This window comes from Salmo salar, chromosome 04, assembly GCF_965601325.2.
Source record: "Salmo salar chromosome 04, fSalSal1, whole genome shotgun sequence".
Classification (NCBI taxonomy): Eukaryota; Metazoa; Chordata; class Actinopteri; order Salmoniformes; family Salmonidae; genus Salmo; species Salmo salar.
The window spans coordinates 24,552,476-24,572,671 of NC_138294.1; the positions used below are offsets into that span (position 1 = coordinate 24,552,476).

Below are 20,196 nucleotides of genomic sequence, written 5' to 3' on the forward strand. Positions count from 1 at the left end.
GTCTATATACAATGTGAGCAAATGAGGTGAGATAAGGGAGGTAAAGGCAAAAAAAGTCCATGATGGCAAAGTAAATACAATGTAGCAAGTAAAACACTGGAATGGTAGATTTGTAGTAGAAGAAAGTGCAAAGTAGAAATAGAGATAATGGGGTGCAAAGGAGCAAAATAAAATAAATAAATACAGTAGGGGAAGAGGTAGTTGTTTGGGCTAAATTATAGATGGGCTATGTACAGGTGCAGTGATCTGTGAGCTGCTCTGACAGCTGGTGCTTAAAGCTAGTGAGGGAGATAAGTGTTTCCAGTTTCAGAGATTTTTGTAGTTCGTTCCAGTCATTGGCAACAGAGAACTGGAAAGAGAGACGGCCAAAGGAGGAATTGGCTTTGGGGGTGACCAGAGAGATATACCTGCTGGAGCGCGTGATACAGGTGGGTGCTGCTATGGTGACCAGTGAGCGGAGATAAGGGGGTACTTTACCTAGCAGGGTCTTGTAGATGATATCACCTGGTTTAAACGTCTCTAGAGACTATATCTCTCTCATCATTACTCAATGCCTAGGTTTACCTCCAATGTACTCACATCCTACCTTACCTTTGTCTGTACACTATGCCTTGAATCTATGCTATCGTGCCCAGAAACCTGCTCCTTTTACTCTCTGTTCAGAACGTGCTAGACGGCCAGTTCGTATAGCCTTTCAGCCGTGGAGGTTAATCCAGGTCCTGCAGTGCCTAGCTCCACTCCCACTCCCCAGGTGCTCTCATTTGTTGACTTCTGTAACCGTAAAGCCTTGGTTTCTTGCATGTTAACATTAGACGCCTACTCCCTAAGTTTATTTTACTCACTGCATTAGCACACTCTGCCAACCCGGATGTCTTAGCAGTGTCTGAATCCTGGCTTAGGAAAACCACCAAAAACCCTGAAATCTCCATCGCTAACTATAACATTTTCCGCCAAGATAGAACTGCCAAAGGGGGCGGTGTTGCAATCTACTGCAAAGATAGCCTGCAGAGTTCTGTATTACATTCCAAGCCTGTACCCAAACAATTCGAGCTTCTACTTCTAAAAATTCACCTTTCCAGAAACAAGTCTCTCACTGTTGCCGCTTGCTATAGACCTCCCTCTGCCCCCAGCTGTGCCCTCGACACCATATGTGAACTGATTGCCCCCCATCTATCTTCTGAGCTCGTGCTACTAGGTGACCTAAACTGGGACATGCTTAACACCCCGGCCATCCTACAATCTAAGTTTGATGCCCTCAATCTCACAAAAATGATCAATGAACCTACCAGGTACAACCCCAAATCTGTAAACACGGACACCCCCATAGATGTTATCCTAACTAACTCGCCCTCCATATACACCTCTGCTGTTTTCAATCAAGATCTCAGCGATCACTGCCTCATTGCCTGCATCCGTAATGGGTCTGCGACCAAACGGCCACCCCTCATCACTGTCAAACGCTCCCTAAAACACTTCTGCGAGCAGGCCTTTCTAATCGACCTGGCCGGGGTATCCTGGAATGACATTGACCTCATCCCGTCAGTAGATGATGCCTGGCTATTCTTTAAAAGTGCCTTCCTCACCATCTTAAATAAGCATGCCCCACTCAAAATTGAACAAGGAATAGATATATTCCTTGGTTCACTCCAGAACTGTCTGCCCCTGACCAGCACAAAAACATCCTGTGGCGTTCTGCATTAGCATCGAATAGCCCCCGTGATATGCAACTTTTCAGGGAAGTTAGGAACAAATATACACAGGCAGTTAGAAAAGCTAAGGCTAGCTTTTTCAAACAGAAATGTGCATCCTGTAGTACTAACTCAAACAAGTTCTGGGACACTGTAAAGTCCATGGAGAATAAGAGCACCTCCTCCCAGCTGCCCACTGCTCTGAGGCTAGGAAACACTGTTACTACCGATAAATCCACTATAATTGAGAATTTCAATAAGCATTTCACTACGGCTGGCCATGCTTTCCACCCTGCTACCCCTGTCAACTGCCCGGCACCCTCCACAGCAACCCGCCAAAGCCCCCACCATTTCTCCTTCATCCAGATAGCTGATGTTCTGAAAGAGCTGCAAAATCTGGACCCATACAAATCAGCCGGGCTAGACAATCTGGACCCTCTCTTTCTAAAATTATCTGCCGAAATTGTTGCAACCCCTATTACTAGCCTGTTCAACCTCTTTCGTATCATCTGAGATTCCCAAAGATTGGAAAGCTGCCGCGGTCATCCCCCTCTTCAAAGGGGGTGACACTCTAGACCCAAACTGCTACAGACCTATATCTATTCTACCCTGTCTAAGTTAACAAACAGATTACCGACCATTTTGAATCCCACCGTACCTTCTCCGCTATGCAATCTGGTTTCAGAGCTGGTCATGGGTGCACCTCAGCCACACTCAATGTCCTAAACGACATCAGAACTGCCATCGATAAGAGACATTACTGTGCAGCCGTATTCATCAACCTGGCCAAGGCTTTCGACTCTGTCAATCACCACATTCTTATTGGCAGTCTCGACAGCCTTGGTTTCTCAAATGATTGCCTCGCCTGGTTTACCAACTACTTCTCTGATAGAGTTCAGTGTGTCAAATCGGAGGGCCTGTTGTCCGGACCTCTGGCAGTCTCTATGGGTGTGCCACAGGGTTCAATTCTCGGGCCGACTCTCTTCTCTGTATACATCAATGATGTTGCTCTTGCTGCTGGTGATTCTCTGATCCACCTCTACGCAGACGACACCATTCTGTATACTTCTGGCCCCTCTTTGGACAGTTAACTAACCTCCAGACGAGCTTCAATGCTATATAACTCTCCTTCCGTGGCCTCCAACTGCTCTTAAACGCAAGTAAATCTAAATGCATGCTATTCAATCAATCACTGCCCGCACCTGCTTGCCCGTCCAGCATCACTACTCTGGACGGCTCTGACTTAGAATACGTGGACAACTACAAATACCTGGGTTTCTGGTTACTGTAAACTCTCCTTCCAGACTCACATTAAGCATCTCCAATCCAAAATTACATCTAGAATCGGCTTCCTATATCGCAACAAAGCATCCTTCACTCATGCTGCCAAACACACCCTCGTAAAACTGACTATCCTACTGATCCTCGACTTCGGTGATCTATAAAATAGCCTACAACACTTTACTCAACAAACTGGATGCAGTCTATCACAGTGCCATCCGTTTTGTCACCAAAGCCCCATACACTACCCACCATTGCGACCTGTACGCAATGGTTGGCCCTCGCTTCATACTCGTTGTCAAGCCCACTGGCTACAGGTTATCTACAAGTCTCTGCTAGGTAAAGCCTTGCCTTATCTCAGCTCACTGGTCACCATAGCAGCACCCACTCGTAGCACGCGCTCCAGCAGGTATATCTCACTGGTCACCCCCAAAGCCAATTCCTCCTTTGGGCATCTTTCCTTCCAGTTCTCTGCTGCCAATGACTGGAACGAACTGCAAAAATCTCTGAAGCTGGAGACTCATATCTCCCTCACTAGCTTTAAGCACCAGCTGTCAGAGCAGCTCACAGATCACTGCACCTGTACATAGCCCATCTGTAAACAGTCCATCCAACTACCTCATCCCCATACTGTATTTATTTATCTTGCTCCTTTGCACCCCAGTATCTCTACTTGCACATTCATCTTCTGCACATCTACCATTCCAGTGTTTAATTGCTATATTGTAATTACTTCGCCACCATGGCCTATTTATTGCCTTAACTTACCTCATTTGCACTCACTGTATATAGACTTTTTGTTTTATTTTGTTCTACTGTTTTATTATTATTATTATTATTACTGTATGTTTTGATTATTCCATGTGCAACTCTGTGTTGTTGTATGTGTCGCATTGCTATGCTTTATCTTGGCCAGGTCGCAGTTGCAAATGGGAACTTGTTCTCAACTAGCCTACCTGGTTAAATAAAGGTGAAATAAAAAAATAAATAAAAAATGTCCAAACCAATGTATAACCTATCCTGTGTGTGTGCTTATGTAATTCTGTGTGATTAGTTAGTTAGTTAGTAAATAAATAATTAAGCCAATCTATATCACTGATTCATCATTTATGCTAGGGTTCGTGCAGATATCCAATAGTTTGCGACATTCGGAATGAGACTGATAGAAGGTAAACAATTAAGTTATTGATGACTGAAATGTAAGAGATATTTATATCTTTCAGAGTTAATTCGGAAAATGGTAACTCGTTAAATTACCTTTTTCCGTGGTATTCCCAAGATTGCTAATGAGTTAATTGTTACGGGATTAATTTAATCATCATAATAATTAAACATTGTTAATCGATTTGATAAAACAACCGTCATCACATTAATGATAGCCAAGACATGACAGTAATGTAATGTTTAACCTTTTACAAAGTATTCAAAAATGTATTTTAACAAAGCGAGGGTACCAGATTTGCAGAAAAATTGATTGTTACCAAAGTGAGATGTTACTCTTGTCACGTATCATTTTGTGCAATAAAAGTACTGTACTTCACGGTATGTGAATATATGACCATTTTATTGAAATTCAAAACAAAATTGACTCTGTGCTGACTGACTTGGCTATTTTTGTGTCATTACAGGGACTGAGTTTCACTTGTCTCAGTCGAACCAAAACATTATACTTAATTCTTGAATCAACACAGTATGGACATTTAAGAAACTCCAATGGCTCCATATTAGGTACTTGAATCACAGTGTTGGAGATGCACTTGACTGTGGTTATCAATATTCACGTTTGTGTACAGCAAATTATTTCTTATCTAAACCTATATGCTTTTCGGTTCAATTTTTGTTTACAGCCTGCAGTCCATGAGGAACTGCTGATATCCGGTGTTGCTGGTGGGAGAGACTGGAACTCTGTGGCGGGCGGTCACAAACCCTTGCCTTGGATGAGAACCCTGGATCAGGAGCCGTCGCTCTTCTTTCCTGAGTCAGAACCAGGATCGAACCGCGAGGAACAAAGACTCCACCACAACCACGACACAGAACACAACCAGTGGACAGGTGGACTGAACAACCTCAGTCCTGGTGGTCATCAGAGAGACAGAGGCTCCAGTCAGGGATCCAGTCTGCAGCCCAGACCCTTCTCTTCACAGTCTCAGTGCAGGGATGAAGCAGGGCCTGGTAGAGATAGACCCTCCTGTTCCTATGAAACAAACACCACAGTATCGATGATGAACAAAGCAGGTCACCCTGGGCTTCAGCTTTTACAGAGAGTGGTGGGAGACACCCCTGGTGGAAGTCTATCGGAAAGTCTGTCTTCTCCTTCAGGATCTCGTCTAATTCCTGATGATTGGGTTCATAGAAAGCCTGGGCCTGGGTCTAGCCTTCCTCAGCTGCCTCATGGTTACCCCACCAATACAGACAGGGTCAGGATGGGCATTCACCACAAGAGGTACCTAGCCTATAACACAGCACACAATCCGAACAACACCCAAACAATGGATAGAGGTCAAGCAGGGAGCTCAAAGACTAACCAGCTGAGTGTGGTGGCTCCTGCTTCCAGCTACTCTGGTGTCATTGGGTCACAACGTGGGAAGCCGAACATTAGGACTGACGCTGACAAGCTGTATGCCTGCCCCACATGTGGGAAGTGCTTTGCTGAGGCGAACTATGTTAAGATCCACCAGAGGGTCCACACAGGGGAGAAACCCTTCAGCTGTACCCAGTGTCACATGCACTTCGCAGAGGCTGGCACCCTGAAGAGGCACCAGAGGATCCACACAGGGGAGAAACCATACAGCTGCCCTCAGTGTGAGAAGAGGTTCTCACACCAGCATCATCTGAAGAGGCACCTGAAGGTCCACACATGAGAAAGGCCATTTGCCTTCTCTGAGGGTTTCAGAGAGGAACTACCTCATGATACACCAGCAGAAAAACCATTACACTTCATAACATAAGAGGTAACCATTCCCTCCTCAGGGTACAGGAATCACTACTGCAACCCCCTAGTTCCTTAGAGCCACTCAATAGCACATTGTCTCCCCATCATTTGTGTTAGTGCGGTGACATGCTGCCAACAACTTTCTCTCATTAGCTTTAGTCCTGCCCTCTAACCTTTTTTTTGCCTTTTTGCCTTGTTCTTCCTCCAAGCTAACCCTTATGTATTTCTCGCTCACATTCAGTTCTCTCCTTTTGCCCACCTAACCATGCATGTACTCTTTGAGGCTGTCCCTTTCCCTGAGTTCTTTATTTGTGTGTACAGAACATGATTACTTTCTCATCTTTATCTACCCTCTTATTTTCATGCTGCTCATTGGTTAGCTGTCCATAGATCCAATCAGGATGCTTCTTAATCTTCTCTCAAGACAAAGATTAATTTTCAATGCTGTCAACAGAAAAGATCCACAGATGCATTTGGAATAACGATAGGGACAGATTTCAGTGTTGAATATTCCTGAATAGAATATTGCATCCAGACATTGTGTGATATATACAGTATAATGCATATAAAAGTTTAAAAGGTCTATTACATAGTGTTGTGTAGGTTGACGTTCACAAATGCCTATTTCATTACATCCATTTAACTACTTTATTTTTTCCCAAGACCATTTTAATGAGAATTAATGCAGATTTTCTTGTTGACGTGTGGTTTTCATATGGTGTATTTAAAACTTCTTTGTTTAATAAACACAAAATGGGACTTTCATTGAGACTCTTTAGTATACATCACATCTGATCTCACCCTATTCTCCATACACCTGACAGCTTTACAACCAATATACACTTAAACACTTAAAATATACTGCTCAAAAAAATAAAGGGAACACTAAAATAACATCCTAGATCTGAATGAATGATATGTTATTAAATACTTTTTTCTTTACATAGTTGAATGTGCTGACAAAAATCACACAAAAATAATCAATGGAAATCCAATTTATCAACCCATGGAGGTCTGGATTTGGAGTCACACTGAAAATTAAAGTGGAAAATCACACTACAGGCTGATCCAACTTTGATGTAATGTCCTTAAAACAAGTCAAAATGAGGCTCAGTAGTGTGTGTGGCCTCCACGTGCCTGTATGACCTCCCTACAATGCCTGGGCATGCTCCTGATGAGGTGGCGGATGGTCTCCTGAGGGATCTCCTCCCAGAACTGGACTAAAGCATCCGCCAACTCCTGGACAGTCTGTGGTGCAACGTGGCGTTGGTGGATGGAGCGAGACATGATGTCCCAGATGTGCTCAATTGGATTCAGGTCTGGGGAACGGGCGGGCCAGTCCATAGCATCAATGCCTTCCTCTTGCAGGAACTGCTGACACACTCCAGCCACATGAGGTCTAGCATTGTCTTGCATTAGGAGGAACCCAGAGCCAACCGCACCAGCATATGGTTTCACAAGGGGTCTGAGGATCTCATCTCGGTACCTAATGGCAGTCAGGCTACCTCTGGCGAGCACATGGAGGGCTGTGCGGCCCCCCAAAGAAATGCCACCCCACACCATGACTGACCCACCGCCAAACCGGTCATGCTGGAGGATGTTGCAGGCAGCAGAACGTTCTCCGCGGCGTCTCCAGACTGTCACATGTGCTCAGTGTGAACCTGCTTTCATCTCTGAAGAGCACAGGGCGCTAGTGGCGAATTTGCCAATCTTGGTGTTCTCTGGCAAATGCCAAACGTCCTGCACGGTGTTGGGCTGTAAGCACAACCCCCACCTGTGGACGTCGGGCCCTCATACCACCCTCATGGAGTCTGTTTCTGACCATTTGAGCAGACACATGCACATTTGTGGCCTGCTGGAGGTCATTTTGCAGGGCTCTGGCAGTGCTCCTCCTTGCACAAAGGCGGAGGTAGCGGTCCTGCTGCTGGGTTGTTGCCCTCCTCCACGTCTCCTGATGTACTGGCCTGTCTCCTGGTAGCGCCTCCATGCTCTGGACACTACGCTGACAGACACAGCAAACCTTCTTGCCACAGCTCGCATTGATGTGCCATCCTGGATGAGCTGCACTACCTGAGCCACTTGTGTGGGTTGTAGACTCCGTCTCATGCTACCACTAGAGTGAAAGCACCGCCAGCATTCAAAAGTGACCAAAACATCAGCCAGGAAGCATAGGAACTGAGAAGTGGTCTGTGGTCCCCACCTGCAGAACCACTCCTTTATTGGGGGTGTCTTGTTAATTGCCTATAATTTCCACCTGTTGTCTATTCCATTTGCACAACAGCATGTGAAATTTGTCAGTGTTGCTTCCTAAGTGGACAGTTTGATTTCACAGAAGTGTGATTGACTTGGAGTTACGTTGTGTGTTAAGTGTTCCCTTTAGTCTTTTGAACAGTGTACAAATAGTTAAGTCAGGTTTGTCTGAATTTTGATTTACCATAGATTACTTATTTTTTTACCCATATTCATGTCCACCATGATAGGTTTAACAATGAAGTCATTCTGTAACTACAGTATAGGACTCAAACGTAGTCAGCCTGGTCTCAGAGCAAAACATACTGTTTTACTAAAATCCATGCTACTCCATTTAGCATGATACGTTTACTTTACGTTATGTTACATTGGCCTACATAAATCTGGGACACTCAAATTAGTATGTTACTTTGGTATGACAGGTTACTTCAGGCAAAAACGAAAAGAGGGTGGATGGGTGGGCGCATAACGCAAACTTCTAGCAACCAAATGCGTGTGATCATGGACAAATTTAGCATTTTAGCTACTTACTACTGTAGCTACTTTAACGTCAGCATTTTCGCAAACCCTTCTAAACCAGGCAAGTCAATTAAGAACAAATTCTTATTTACAATGACGGCCTACACCGGCCAAACCCGGACGACAATTGTGCGCGCTGCCCATTGGGACTCCCAATCACAGCCGGTTGTGATACAGCCTGGAATCAAACCAGAGTCTGTAGTGACACCTCAAGCTTTATTTGGACTTATGGTTCATGAGAACACTAAGGTATTATAACATTTCCAAGGAGGAGGAAAACCTATTCTTGCGGACTTTATTGGTCCTTGAGGCAAATTTGTCCAGCATGACGGATGTGTCTATATACATTTTTTTTTTTTTTTTTTTTAGAGAATCTTTATTTAACTAAGCAAGTCAATTGGGAACAAATTCTTATTTACAATGACGGACTACCAAGAGGCAAAAGGCCTCCTGTGGGGATGGGGGCTAAGATTAAAGACACCTACAATACATACAAAGTTCAAAGTCTCTAGGTCAAACGGGGTTATAGATATGAGGGTTTAAGTGAGACTGCTTTTAACAGCACCACCTATATGCCAATTGGTGCTATTCTTTTTGACCAAGTTACTCATTGCCTCCAGTTTGTGTGCCAAATTAGAAAAAGTTACCAATCTATTCTTGAGTTACTTGACCATGTCAAGAAAATAAAGAATTCAGAGAACTTTGCTGTGAACCCCTAATAATGTATTTTTCTTAAACATTTACAGCGCATTTCATTGCAAACAGAAGGTATACTAAAGTGAGACTCATGAGAAAAAAAGTCTTAGAATGAAAAGTCACATTTTGCATTTATTAAAGTTAAAATACACCATATTTAAAAAAAAAAATTAAATCACAGGTCTCTACTACAAATTTGCATGATAAGATGCATAGATTCTCATTAAAAAGTGTTTTGGGAAAAAGTAAGTAGTTCTTGTATGGAAATGGGCATTTGAACATCATAACCTACACAGCACCAAACACAATATGTAACATACTGTTTAGGCTAATATACCACAATGTCTGGATGCAATATTCTACCCAGGAATATTCAATTCTGAGATGTATTCCTCTCATTATTCCAAATGCATCTGGGGATGCCTTCTGCTGACATTAAAAAGATAAAAAAATAAAAAAGGGATTTGTCTTTAATGCAGGGTTTGATTGAGAAGTCAGAAGCTATCGAGTGGAATGTTTTTTCTGCTGGTGTCTCCTGAGATAACTCCCCTCTGAGAACCTCTTCCCGCATTGTGTACAGGCGAATGGCCTTTCTCCCGTGTGGACCTTCAGGTGCATCTTAAGGTGATCCTGGCGGGAGAACCTCTTCTCACACTGGGTGCAGTTGTAGGGTTTCTCCCCTGTGTGGACCCTCTGGTGCCTCTTTAGGGTGCCAGCCTCAGTGAAGCACATGTGACAATGGGTACAGCTGTAGGGTTTCTCCCCTGTGTGGACCCTCTGGTGGTTCTCCACTTTCTGGGGGCTGCTGAAACCTTTCTTACAGAACATGCAGAGGAAAAGTTTCTCTTTACTCCCGCCTGATGTGGCTCCCCCTCTCTGAGCCTGGTCTCTAGCCATGTTGTTTGAGTTCAATACCTGATCGAAAAACACGTGGCCGTGAGAATCAGAAGTCCCCATTGAAGTTGAAGTTGACACTGGGTCGTGATCCCTGAGTGCGTGTAAAGGGGAGTGGGTCGCAACATTTGCATTTGTCTCTAAGCTGTCCCTGTAATTTAACAAATCTCTGCCCTGTGAGTGTCCATCTCCTAGGTGACTATCTGCATTCCATGTGGGAGGAGCATCGCCCTCCACTTTCACCTCATCTACCAGTATAACCTCCCCCTTCTTATCTAGGCACCCTTCAGAGTATACACTACTACTGTACTGGTTCCTGTCCCCTCTAGACAGATCAGTCGGGGTCTCTAAACCGAAGAGCATGTTGCCAGGATCCATCTCTGTAGCGTAAGAACAAGACGGATCATTGTCAGTCTCTAACGGTTGACTTGGGTTGGGATGAGAATGAACCGTCCTCGAGCTCAGGTTACCGTGAAGTAAATACTCTGAGCCGGGAGCAGGAGAACAGCCCCGTCTCTCTGTGTGTAAAATCCTTTGTTTAACAGTTAAAGTCTCTGTGTCTGTCTCTGACTTGAGGACAGCATTCAGCATTCCACTGACCTCCATGATGTTATGGCAGGTCCTGGGCTGCGCTGGGGCAGTGGTGTGGTCCTCCATGGCTACAGGGGGTATTCCAGCCTCGAAGTCTCTGCTGTGCCGTGGGTCCTCCTCTCCTCTAGGCCTCTCCTGCTCGACTCCAGGACCTGCAGCCTCTGCATCTGCAGACTGACACGAGAGGGGAGGTTATTACCGGTACATGACTTGGATAACAACGTCGTATGGAAGTCTCACAAGCTCCCCTATGACAGATAAATAAGGATGTACAGTGCATTATTAGCCATTCATACTATCACATTGCCGTCGCTCTCCCCTTCATAGCCTACTTTCCTTGCCAATTCACCATCTTATAGCCTACTTTCGGAAAGGCTAAGGTAGGCCTGTTTTTTTTTTTTTTTTTTTTTTTTTTTTTTTAAATAGGTTTTAATGAAAAGGAGAAATATTTGTTTGTGTCCAACATATGCTGGTGGCTTTGATCAGCGGGTCCTTTTACAGGTGTGTGTTCACCGATCCTCAGTATAGGCCTATCTGTCCATCAGAACGTTTCCTAAATTAGCCTGTCTGGACTTCATTTCTTTAATAAGAATCAAACCCGCCTGTAATGATTGAATCTGTAAAATATACACTAGCATTCAAAAGTTTGGAGTCACTTAGAAATGTCCTCGTTTTTGAAAGAAAAGCAATTTTTTTGTCCATTAAAATAACATAAAATTGATCAGAAACACAGGGTAGACATTGTTAATGTTTTTGCTGGAAACAGCTGATTTTAAATGGAGCATCTACATAGGCGTACAGAGGCCCATTATCAGCAACCATCACTCCTGTGTTCCAATGGCACTGTGTTAGCGAATCCAAGTTTATCATTTTAAAAGGATAATTAATCATTAGAAAACCCTTTTGCAATTATGTTAGCACAGCTGTAAACTGTTTTATTGATTAAAGAAGCAATAAAAACTGGCCTCCTTTAGACTAGTTGAGTATCTGGAGCATCAGCATTTGTGGGTTTGATTACAGGCTCAAAATGGCCAGAAACAAAGTACTTTCTTCTGAAACTCAATCTATTCTTGTCCTGAGAAATGAAGGCTATTCCATGCGAGACATTGCCAAGAAACTGAAGATCTCGTATAAAGCTGTGTACTACTCCCTTCACAGAACAGCGCAAACTGGCTCTAACCAGAATAGAAAGAGTGGGAGGCCCCGGTGCACAACTGAGCAAGAGGACAAGTACATTAGTGTCTAGTTTGAGAAACAGACACATCACAAATCCCCAACTGGCAGCTTCATTAAATAGTACCCGCAAAACACTAGTCTCAATGTCAACAGTGAAGAGGCGACTCCGGGATGCTGACCTTCTAGGCAGAGTTTCTCTGGCCAGTGTCTGTTCTTTTGCCCATCTTAATCTTTTATTGGTCAGTCTGAGATATGGCTTTTTCTTTGCAACTCTGCCTAGGCCAGCATCCTGGAATCGCCTCTTCACTGTTGACGTTGAGACTGGTGTTTTGCAGGTACTATTCAATGAAGCTGCCAGTTGAGGACTTTCTCAAACTAGACACTAATGTACTTGTCCTCTTGCTCAGTTGTGTACCGGGGCCTGCCACTCTTCTTTCTCTTTCTAAAATATGCCGTTTCCAGCTACAATAGTAATTTACAACATTACCAAATGTCTACACTATATTTCTGCAACGAATGCATTCGATAACACCTTAACGATGGAGGCTATTTGAGTATGAAAACCCATACAGTTAGCCATTGTTAGCGTTACCTAAATAACATTAATCAAGTCCCGTCTACAACGCAAAGTAAAGACGACCTGGGGTAAGTATGTGATGCTGTCCAATTAAATTACTCATTGATTTCAAGGGTGTTGATAAACGTCTAAATAACAAAACGTGGAAATTGTTTTGTTACTATTCGTTTCCTTTTACACTGAAGAGAAGGGTGTTATTCTTCTATGGTATGAAGGTCCGCAAAGAAATTTAAGAGGTGTGCATTCGAGATACTTGGAGTATTCCGCCAATCGTTTGTACGTGGGTCCAATCCAAATCACATCCCTACACATGTTCCGTAACCTGACATAGTAGGTAGGCATAGAGCCACTATATTGACCAGATATTCAAGTGGCCGTTTTAACAATGTAAATGAATGACTTCAAAAATGGAAGGCAGTTTGGAGGAGGCAAGACTATGACTTCGCAGATACATGTGTGAACAACAGGCACAACTCCGACAGTGTTTTTTCTCCAAGTTGCCTTGATGTCACGTATACTACTTATATTAGTACACTCGTAACAACCGAAGCATTACGAAATGCATATTCGAGCAAATAAGCCATTCATTTTTTGTTGTTGACCAAATTCGACACGCTCTCATTTACCTCCATACACAATTCCTCGCTTGGTGAACGAAAAACCGGCAACAGATTTTGGTCCCAGTTATCCCTCTCGCTTCGCCTCTTCCTCTCTGCCTGAGCTCTGCCAGATATAGTGGAGCAAGGAGGAGATAGGAATCCCATTGGTCAATGGATGTAGAAACGTATTACGTCCCGCCCAGCAGACTGTCGACCAATCACGTTCACGTTGTTATGCTGCGTCGTACAGTTTCTTAGCTATTCGTCACGCAATCCCTTCTTAGTCAGCGAATGATTCGATAAACCTTTTTTTGATTTTATTTTTTCACTCTGAAGAAATCTCATTATAATGATTCAGGAAGATGTTATTGTTGTTGTTATTCACTAGGGATAATGTCTTAAGATAATTAAATTCAATAAAAAATATGTGTAATTTTGGTATTGAACTTTGGAATTTTTGTTTGTGTATAAAGTATTTGGCAACAAGAATAAAAAAAATCACAATCATTTCAATGGTCTTGTTATCAATGCAATAGTAACATATTATATCCTTTATGTCAAAAACATGGGTAGTGTTCATAATGGTAAATAAGTATTATGCAAGGTTTTTCCAAAATTCTGACACAAATTTACATTCAAAGAACAAGTGAGTCATACAATTGCACTAGAATTGTTCATTTTTGTAATTATTTTATTGATATTTTTTGTATGTTTTAGCATTTTCTTGTTAATACCTGTGTTTTGTTTTGTTAGACATGTTTGATGCAGCAATAAAGGTAAAATAAAAATAAAAAAAGTTGTTGATTTTTGTATTATGAATAAAAATCTATTAAAAAAAATAATAAATAATTAATGAATCGAGAAAACTGCCTATTACCTTACGTAATGTCACGATTCCAAAGCTATACGATATTACAGAGAACAAGTTAAGTATCTCACGTCTTGGAAAACATTTGTAATGTTGTACTAATTGTTGATGAAATTCATGCTAATGTTGGGTTCTTCTTCTGTGGATTTTATATGGCGGTTGGCAACCAACTTTAAGGTGCCTTACAAGAGACAGGGAAGCTCTAAATCCTACCCAATAGTCTTGTCTCCTTAAGGAAACGAAATACATAATTAAATACTACATCCCCTGATGATTTCCACAGCAGTTAATTTAATCTTGGTTCTTCAATCACACTGCTCCTCAAATCTAATAACAGTCGCTCCCTTTCCCTCCCATATTTCTGGCACTGCTTCTGCTTTACTGATTGACAATGCCATCTCAACATTAGGGTGTTTAAGAGCTTGGTACCCAGAGTAACATCACAAATACCCCTATCTGTCTGACCGTGTACAAGCAGTGTTGCCAACTAATTTTCAGGGGAAGATGCTAGAGGCAGGTCGATTTGTTGCTAAAAGTTGCTAAATTACGTTGTGATGTCATTGCGTGATGACATCATTACGTAATAACGTAAAACTGCGTCATTACGTAGAATACACAATACTGTTACTCAAATTGACTGGCCATCTCGGCGAAAAATATGATTTGACATTTGTTAGTTTAGATTTGTTTGTTTATTATCATGTATTCTTATTTGTAAAAGTAATATAAACACAACACATTTTATATGATCACTTTTCTTTAAACACAACACATTGAATTATTGAACAATTACACATTATTGAGCAATTAAATAAAATGTATTTTCTTTTTAACTAGTAAACCTACACACGCTGAACAATTATAGTTTTAAGCAGTGTATCGGTAGTAAGTTAACATGCTACCTAACTGATCAACAATTATAGGTACAGGCTAATAACAAGGTATATATGCTATCTTATTGAACAAGCTAGGATTCTCTCTCCAGCTCTCTCCAGGTTGTTGTGCTGCTTGGCTGGCTAGCTGCTCAATGGTTTCCTCCACATATTGTTACTGTTCTCGCACACACTGCAGTACACACTGCCACCATCAGCTGTGTGTCTCCGCCAGTTCCAGAAAGTCCACTCCTTGCATACGAACTGTAAATATTATGAATCATCGATCGGCAAGGAAATCCTCTTCATCTTCACTGTCCAACTGCATTGTCACGGAGCTGGAACCAGCAGTAGAGGATGGAGTGGCCTTAAAGCTATATGCTGCTGTGGTGCCAAACTGCTGCAGAACTTCACTTGGTAGTTTATGCTGGTAACAGGTATCACCAGCCAGCTTCAGTCCATACTGCACCAGGAGTATGGAGTTGAGAGTGTGCAGTGACATTCTATTTCTTAACTTTGACTTGACCACACTCATTTGGCTGAACAGCCGTTCAACCTCCGCATTTGAGTGTGGCAAGGAGAGGGCTGCGAGTGCAGCTTTGCACAGTTCTTCAAATGGATTTGACCCGGAAGAGTCCGTGTAGTTATTGACTTCACTCCAAAACTCGACTGTATTTTCAGTTGTCCCACCTAAACAGATGGATGTTTCTCCATTGGGAAACAATTTGATCAATTGTTTGGGGCTGGTATCCCAGTAGCTCAGCTACTTTAATAATTTCAGTGGTGCCTTTATTGTGCTTTAACGTTTCCTTAACACTGAACAAGGCCATGTTTCGCAAGGCTTCAAGGTTGTCTGGGAGCCTTGCTTGCAGCTCCTTGCTTAAAGCAACAATGTAGTTGATGCACTGTCTCCGAATGACCTTTTTGTCCTCTGGCGCAAGACTGAGTTGGTACACCGTGCTCTCGAAAAGGTACCCAAGGTATGGTGATGGACTGAGGTGTCCATCAATGGCATCCTTCAGGACATCAATTTTTGCCATAGGGTTGACTACTCTGCTGCAAATTGATGTTAAGAGGTGTACCAGATTGTCCAAAAGCTTGACAGGATCTGTTTGCTCTCCCTCAAATGACTTCACTGCAACTTGTACGTTGGACAGGATTGATTTCAAGAATGTCAGGTAGACATAGTTGGTCTTGTCCATGTACATGGCGTGGAGCACATCCGTCATGTAGCAACGCTCACTGGCCTTGGTCAACTCAAAGTGGAGTTTCAGTTCTTCCCACTGGCTCAATATACGAGTTACCACAGGCTCAATCGATAGCCAATGTGTGGCACACACTTTGGTGATCTGCAGGGGTTTCTGGCCACAATTAATAGTGGCATACACTGCTTTGTACGCCTTGCGCCGTTTTGGGGAAATCGAAAACCAGTTGTAGGTTTCCCTGATTAAGTACTCAACACTCCTAGGGATTGTTTCTTTGGATGCTGCACAGACTGCCAATTGTAAAGACTGGCACACACAGCAGATGAGTACCAAATTGGGAAATGCACATTCTTCCTTTAAGATCTTGTGCACCCCGCTGTGCACCCCAGTCATCACAGACGCATTATCAGTGCCAATACCCTGAAGATTCTCTTTTTTAAGGTTACACTTCTCAAGAAACTCAACTACCACCTTTGCTATTGATCTGGCATTGCCCCCCTCCAATTCAACCAGCCCAAGAAATGTGGACACAACGGTTATTTTTTTAGCACTGAAATACCGAATCACCACACCCAGGTATTTTGAGACACTGACATCAGTGGACTCATCCAAAAGGAGACTGAACTTCTCATCCCCCAAATCTGATGTTACCCTTTTGAGAAAATAAGGAGCCAGTACTCCCCTAATCATTTCTGTGCACTTGGTGCGGTGCATTTGGAAGTTTGTTGCTGCCACAGAATCTGAAAAGGCAGCTTTGCAAGCCATACCTAAATGGTCACATGCTAGCAGCGAACAATGCTCTGCAGTGGCCATTGCCATAGTAGCTGCTGCGCTTTTGAAGTTATCCACTTTTTTAACCAACTGTGGTAATGTAGACTGCGTTGTGGGGTTGTACGGTTTTGATTTATTTATATGCTTTGCTGTAGCACAATGTTTTTTGATGTCATACATTTTTGCAAGCATATCTGATTTGCAGTACGCACAGTATGCCCGACAATCGTCCCCAATTACTGGCTTCAGCCACCCTTTAAATTCAGGTACAGACTCCCACTCTTTTGTGTACTTCTGGCTGTACAATTTTGATTGAGACATGTTGATTGATGTTGTAAGTTCTGTTCAAGATCAAACATTTGTGACCAACTATATTCATTGGGTTTGTCTCGTTGAACGCATACTACTGCTGCTGCAGTCAGCCAACAATGATTTGCAATTTGTTGAAATTGCTGCTGGCCTGCTGCTGCCTGTGCACAAGCTGAGCGCCTGCTGCAGACATCACTCACAACACTTTTGCAGCCAGGCACGTGTGTTGTGACAGAGAAAATCGTTTTTGTGTAATTTAGAGGGAAAATGTGTGCATTTTAGCGTTTGAGTCACTTTTTAAAAGTTGCTAAAAGTTCCAAAAACATTTTTAAAAGTTGCTAAATTTGTTGCTAGGTGCTGTTTGAAAAAAAAGTTGCCAGGGTACTCTGAAAAGTTGCTAAATCTAGCAACAAAATTGCTAAATTGGCATCACAAACACTGCAAAACCTAATACAATATATCCTGTCTGGTCCGAGACACAAATTACTAATTTTGGGTTGTGTAGCTAGCACCCAATTGACTCCCATTTACTCGCCCAGAGTGCACCGCGCGGCCAATTGACGACGCATGGGCAACGTACACAATGGGCGCTTAACTGATTCCAATGTATTTTCCCCATCTCCTCAAAAGTATCTCTGGCGGAATCCCCACATCTGTTTTCAGAGGAGCCAGAAGTTATGTTGAAAATACTATATCCCTGAAAACCGGAAACATTCGCTTTCGTCCCAAGTATGGGACGCTGCAGCCCAATATGGCGACCGGAGTGGGTGTGACGAAAGCAGTGAGTGTATGGAAAACAAATCAGCTAATTGGGCAGATCTGTTGCCACTCAAGACCGTTTGGCGTGGTTGATTGGGCTGCACAACAAGATAAACCGGCGCTAGCGCACCAGTGTCGTATCGACATGCCTGCCGACTTGAAGTGCTTCCTACTAGGTATCACAGTCGTGTGGCCAGCGGTAGCTAATGTTACTATTTTTTCTCTCACGTGATTTTATTTTTAGTAGGGTAGAAGCCCACACAATAAATAATCATCTAGATGTCACCTTGATACAAACAGTGCATTCGGAAAGTATTCAGACCCCTTGACTTTTTCCACATTTTGTTACCTTACAGCCTTATTCTAAAATATATTAAATAAAACATTTTCCTCATCAATCTACACTCAATACCCCATAATGACAAAGCAAAAACAGTTTTTTAGGCATTTTTGCAAATCTATTAAAAACAAAAAACAGATACCTTATGTACATACGTATTCAGACCCTTTGCTATGAGACTCAAAATTGAGCTCAGGTGCATCCTGTTTCCATTGAGCATCCTTGAGATGTTTCTACAACTTGATTGGAGTCCACCTTTGGTAATTCAATTGATTGGACATGTTTTGGAAAGGGCTACACCTGTCTATATAAGGTCCCAAAGTTGACAGTGCATGTCAGAGCAAAACCAAGTCATGAGGTCGAAGGAATTGTCCGTAAAGCTCAGCGACAGGATTGTGTCGAGGCACAGATCTGGGGAAGGGTACCAAAACATTTCTGCAGTATTGAAAGTCCCTCAGAACACAGTGGCCTCCATCATTCTTAAATGGAACAGGGTTTGGAACCACCAAGACTCTTCCTCGAGCTGGCAGCCAGCCAAACTGAGCAATCGAGGAGAAGGGCCTTGATCAGAGAGGTAACCAAGTACCCGATGGCCACTCTGACAGAGCTCTAGAGTTGCTCTGTGGCGATGGGAGAACCTTCCAGAAGGACTAACATCTCTGCAGCACTCCACCAATCAGGCCTTTATGGTAGAGTGGCCAGATGGAAGCCACTCTTCAGTAAAAGTCACATGACAGTCCGCTTGGATTTTGCCAAGAGGCACCTAAAGGACTCTGACCATGAGAAACAAGAGATAATGCTTTGGCCTGAATGCCAAGCGAGGAAACCTGGCATCATCCCTACGGTGAAGCATGGTGGTGGCAGCATCATGCTGTGGGGATGTTTTTCAGCGGCAGAGACTGGTTGTCTAGTCAGGATCGAGGGAAAGATGAACCGAGCGAAGTACAGAGAGATCCTTGATGAAAACCTGCTCCAGAGCGCTTAGGAGAGACTGGGGCGAAGGTTCACCTTCCAACAGGACAACAACCATAAGCACACAGCCAAGACAACGCAGGAGTGGCTTTGGAACAAGTCTCAATGTTCTTGAGTGGTCCAGCCAGAGCCCGGACTTGAACCCCATCAAACAGCTCTGGAGAGACCTGAAAATAGCTGTGCACCGACGCTCCCCATCCAACCTGACAGAGTTTGAGAGGATCTGCAGAAAAGAATGGGAGAAACTCTCCAAATACAGGTGTGCCAAGCTTGTAGCGTCATACCCAAGAAGACGCGAGGCTGTAGTCGCTGCCAAATGTACTTCAACAAAGTACTGAGTAAAGGGTCTGAATACTTATGTAAATATGATTTCAGTTTTTCATTTGTAATAAATTAGCAAAAATGTCTAAACCAGTTTTCGCTTTGTCGTAATGGGGTATTGTGTGTAGACTGAGGGGGAAAAAAACAATATAATCCACTTTAGAATAAGGCTGTAACAACAAAAAGTCAAGGGGTATGAATACTTCCCGAATGCACTGTATATACAAACGTATGTGGACACCCCTTCAAATTAGTGTATTCGGCTATTTCAGCCACACCCGTTGGTGTGTAAAATTGAGCACACAGCCATGCAATCTCCATAGACAAACATACTTTCCTAATGAAACATTGATCTCAAATCCAAAATGCTGGAGTATAGAACCAAATTAAAAGTTTTAGCTTCACTGTCCAAATAAATGTGTGTACATCAGTATAAATACAGCCAACTTTGAGTGTGTGACTTGTGTGGCTGAGTAGGTCAATAATTGATTGACAATGTTTGCAACAGCCATGGGAGATTCATAACAATAACACACATCACAGATATGATGAAAGTTGGGAGGAGAGCATGAAAAA

General features: G+C 43.0%; 1 protein-coding gene and 1 long non-coding RNA gene across 2 annotated transcripts in view; one reads left to right on the forward strand and one right to left on the reverse strand.

Annotated features, from left to right (window-relative positions):
• LOC106602431 (uncharacterized) overlaps positions 1-6,666 on the forward strand; it is a 24,700-nt gene extending 18,034 nt beyond the window's left edge. Inside the window, exon 7 of the mRNA XM_014195068.3 lies at positions 4,817-6,666. Coding sequence (XP_014050543.2) covers positions 4,817-5,830 — 1,014 coding nt within the window. The 3' untranslated portion in view covers positions 5,831-6,666. The remainder of the gene's footprint in view (positions 1-4,816) is intronic.
• LOC123742533 (uncharacterized) lies at positions 5,048-13,314 on the reverse strand. Its single transcript, XR_006769710.2, has 3 exons — positions 13,231-13,314; positions 10,861-11,025; positions 5,048-5,163 (listed from the first exon to the last, which is right to left on the reverse strand). It is a non-coding gene; the product is annotated as an uncharacterized LOC123742533 (long non-coding RNA).
• Positions 13,315-20,196: the final 6,882 nt, after the last annotated feature.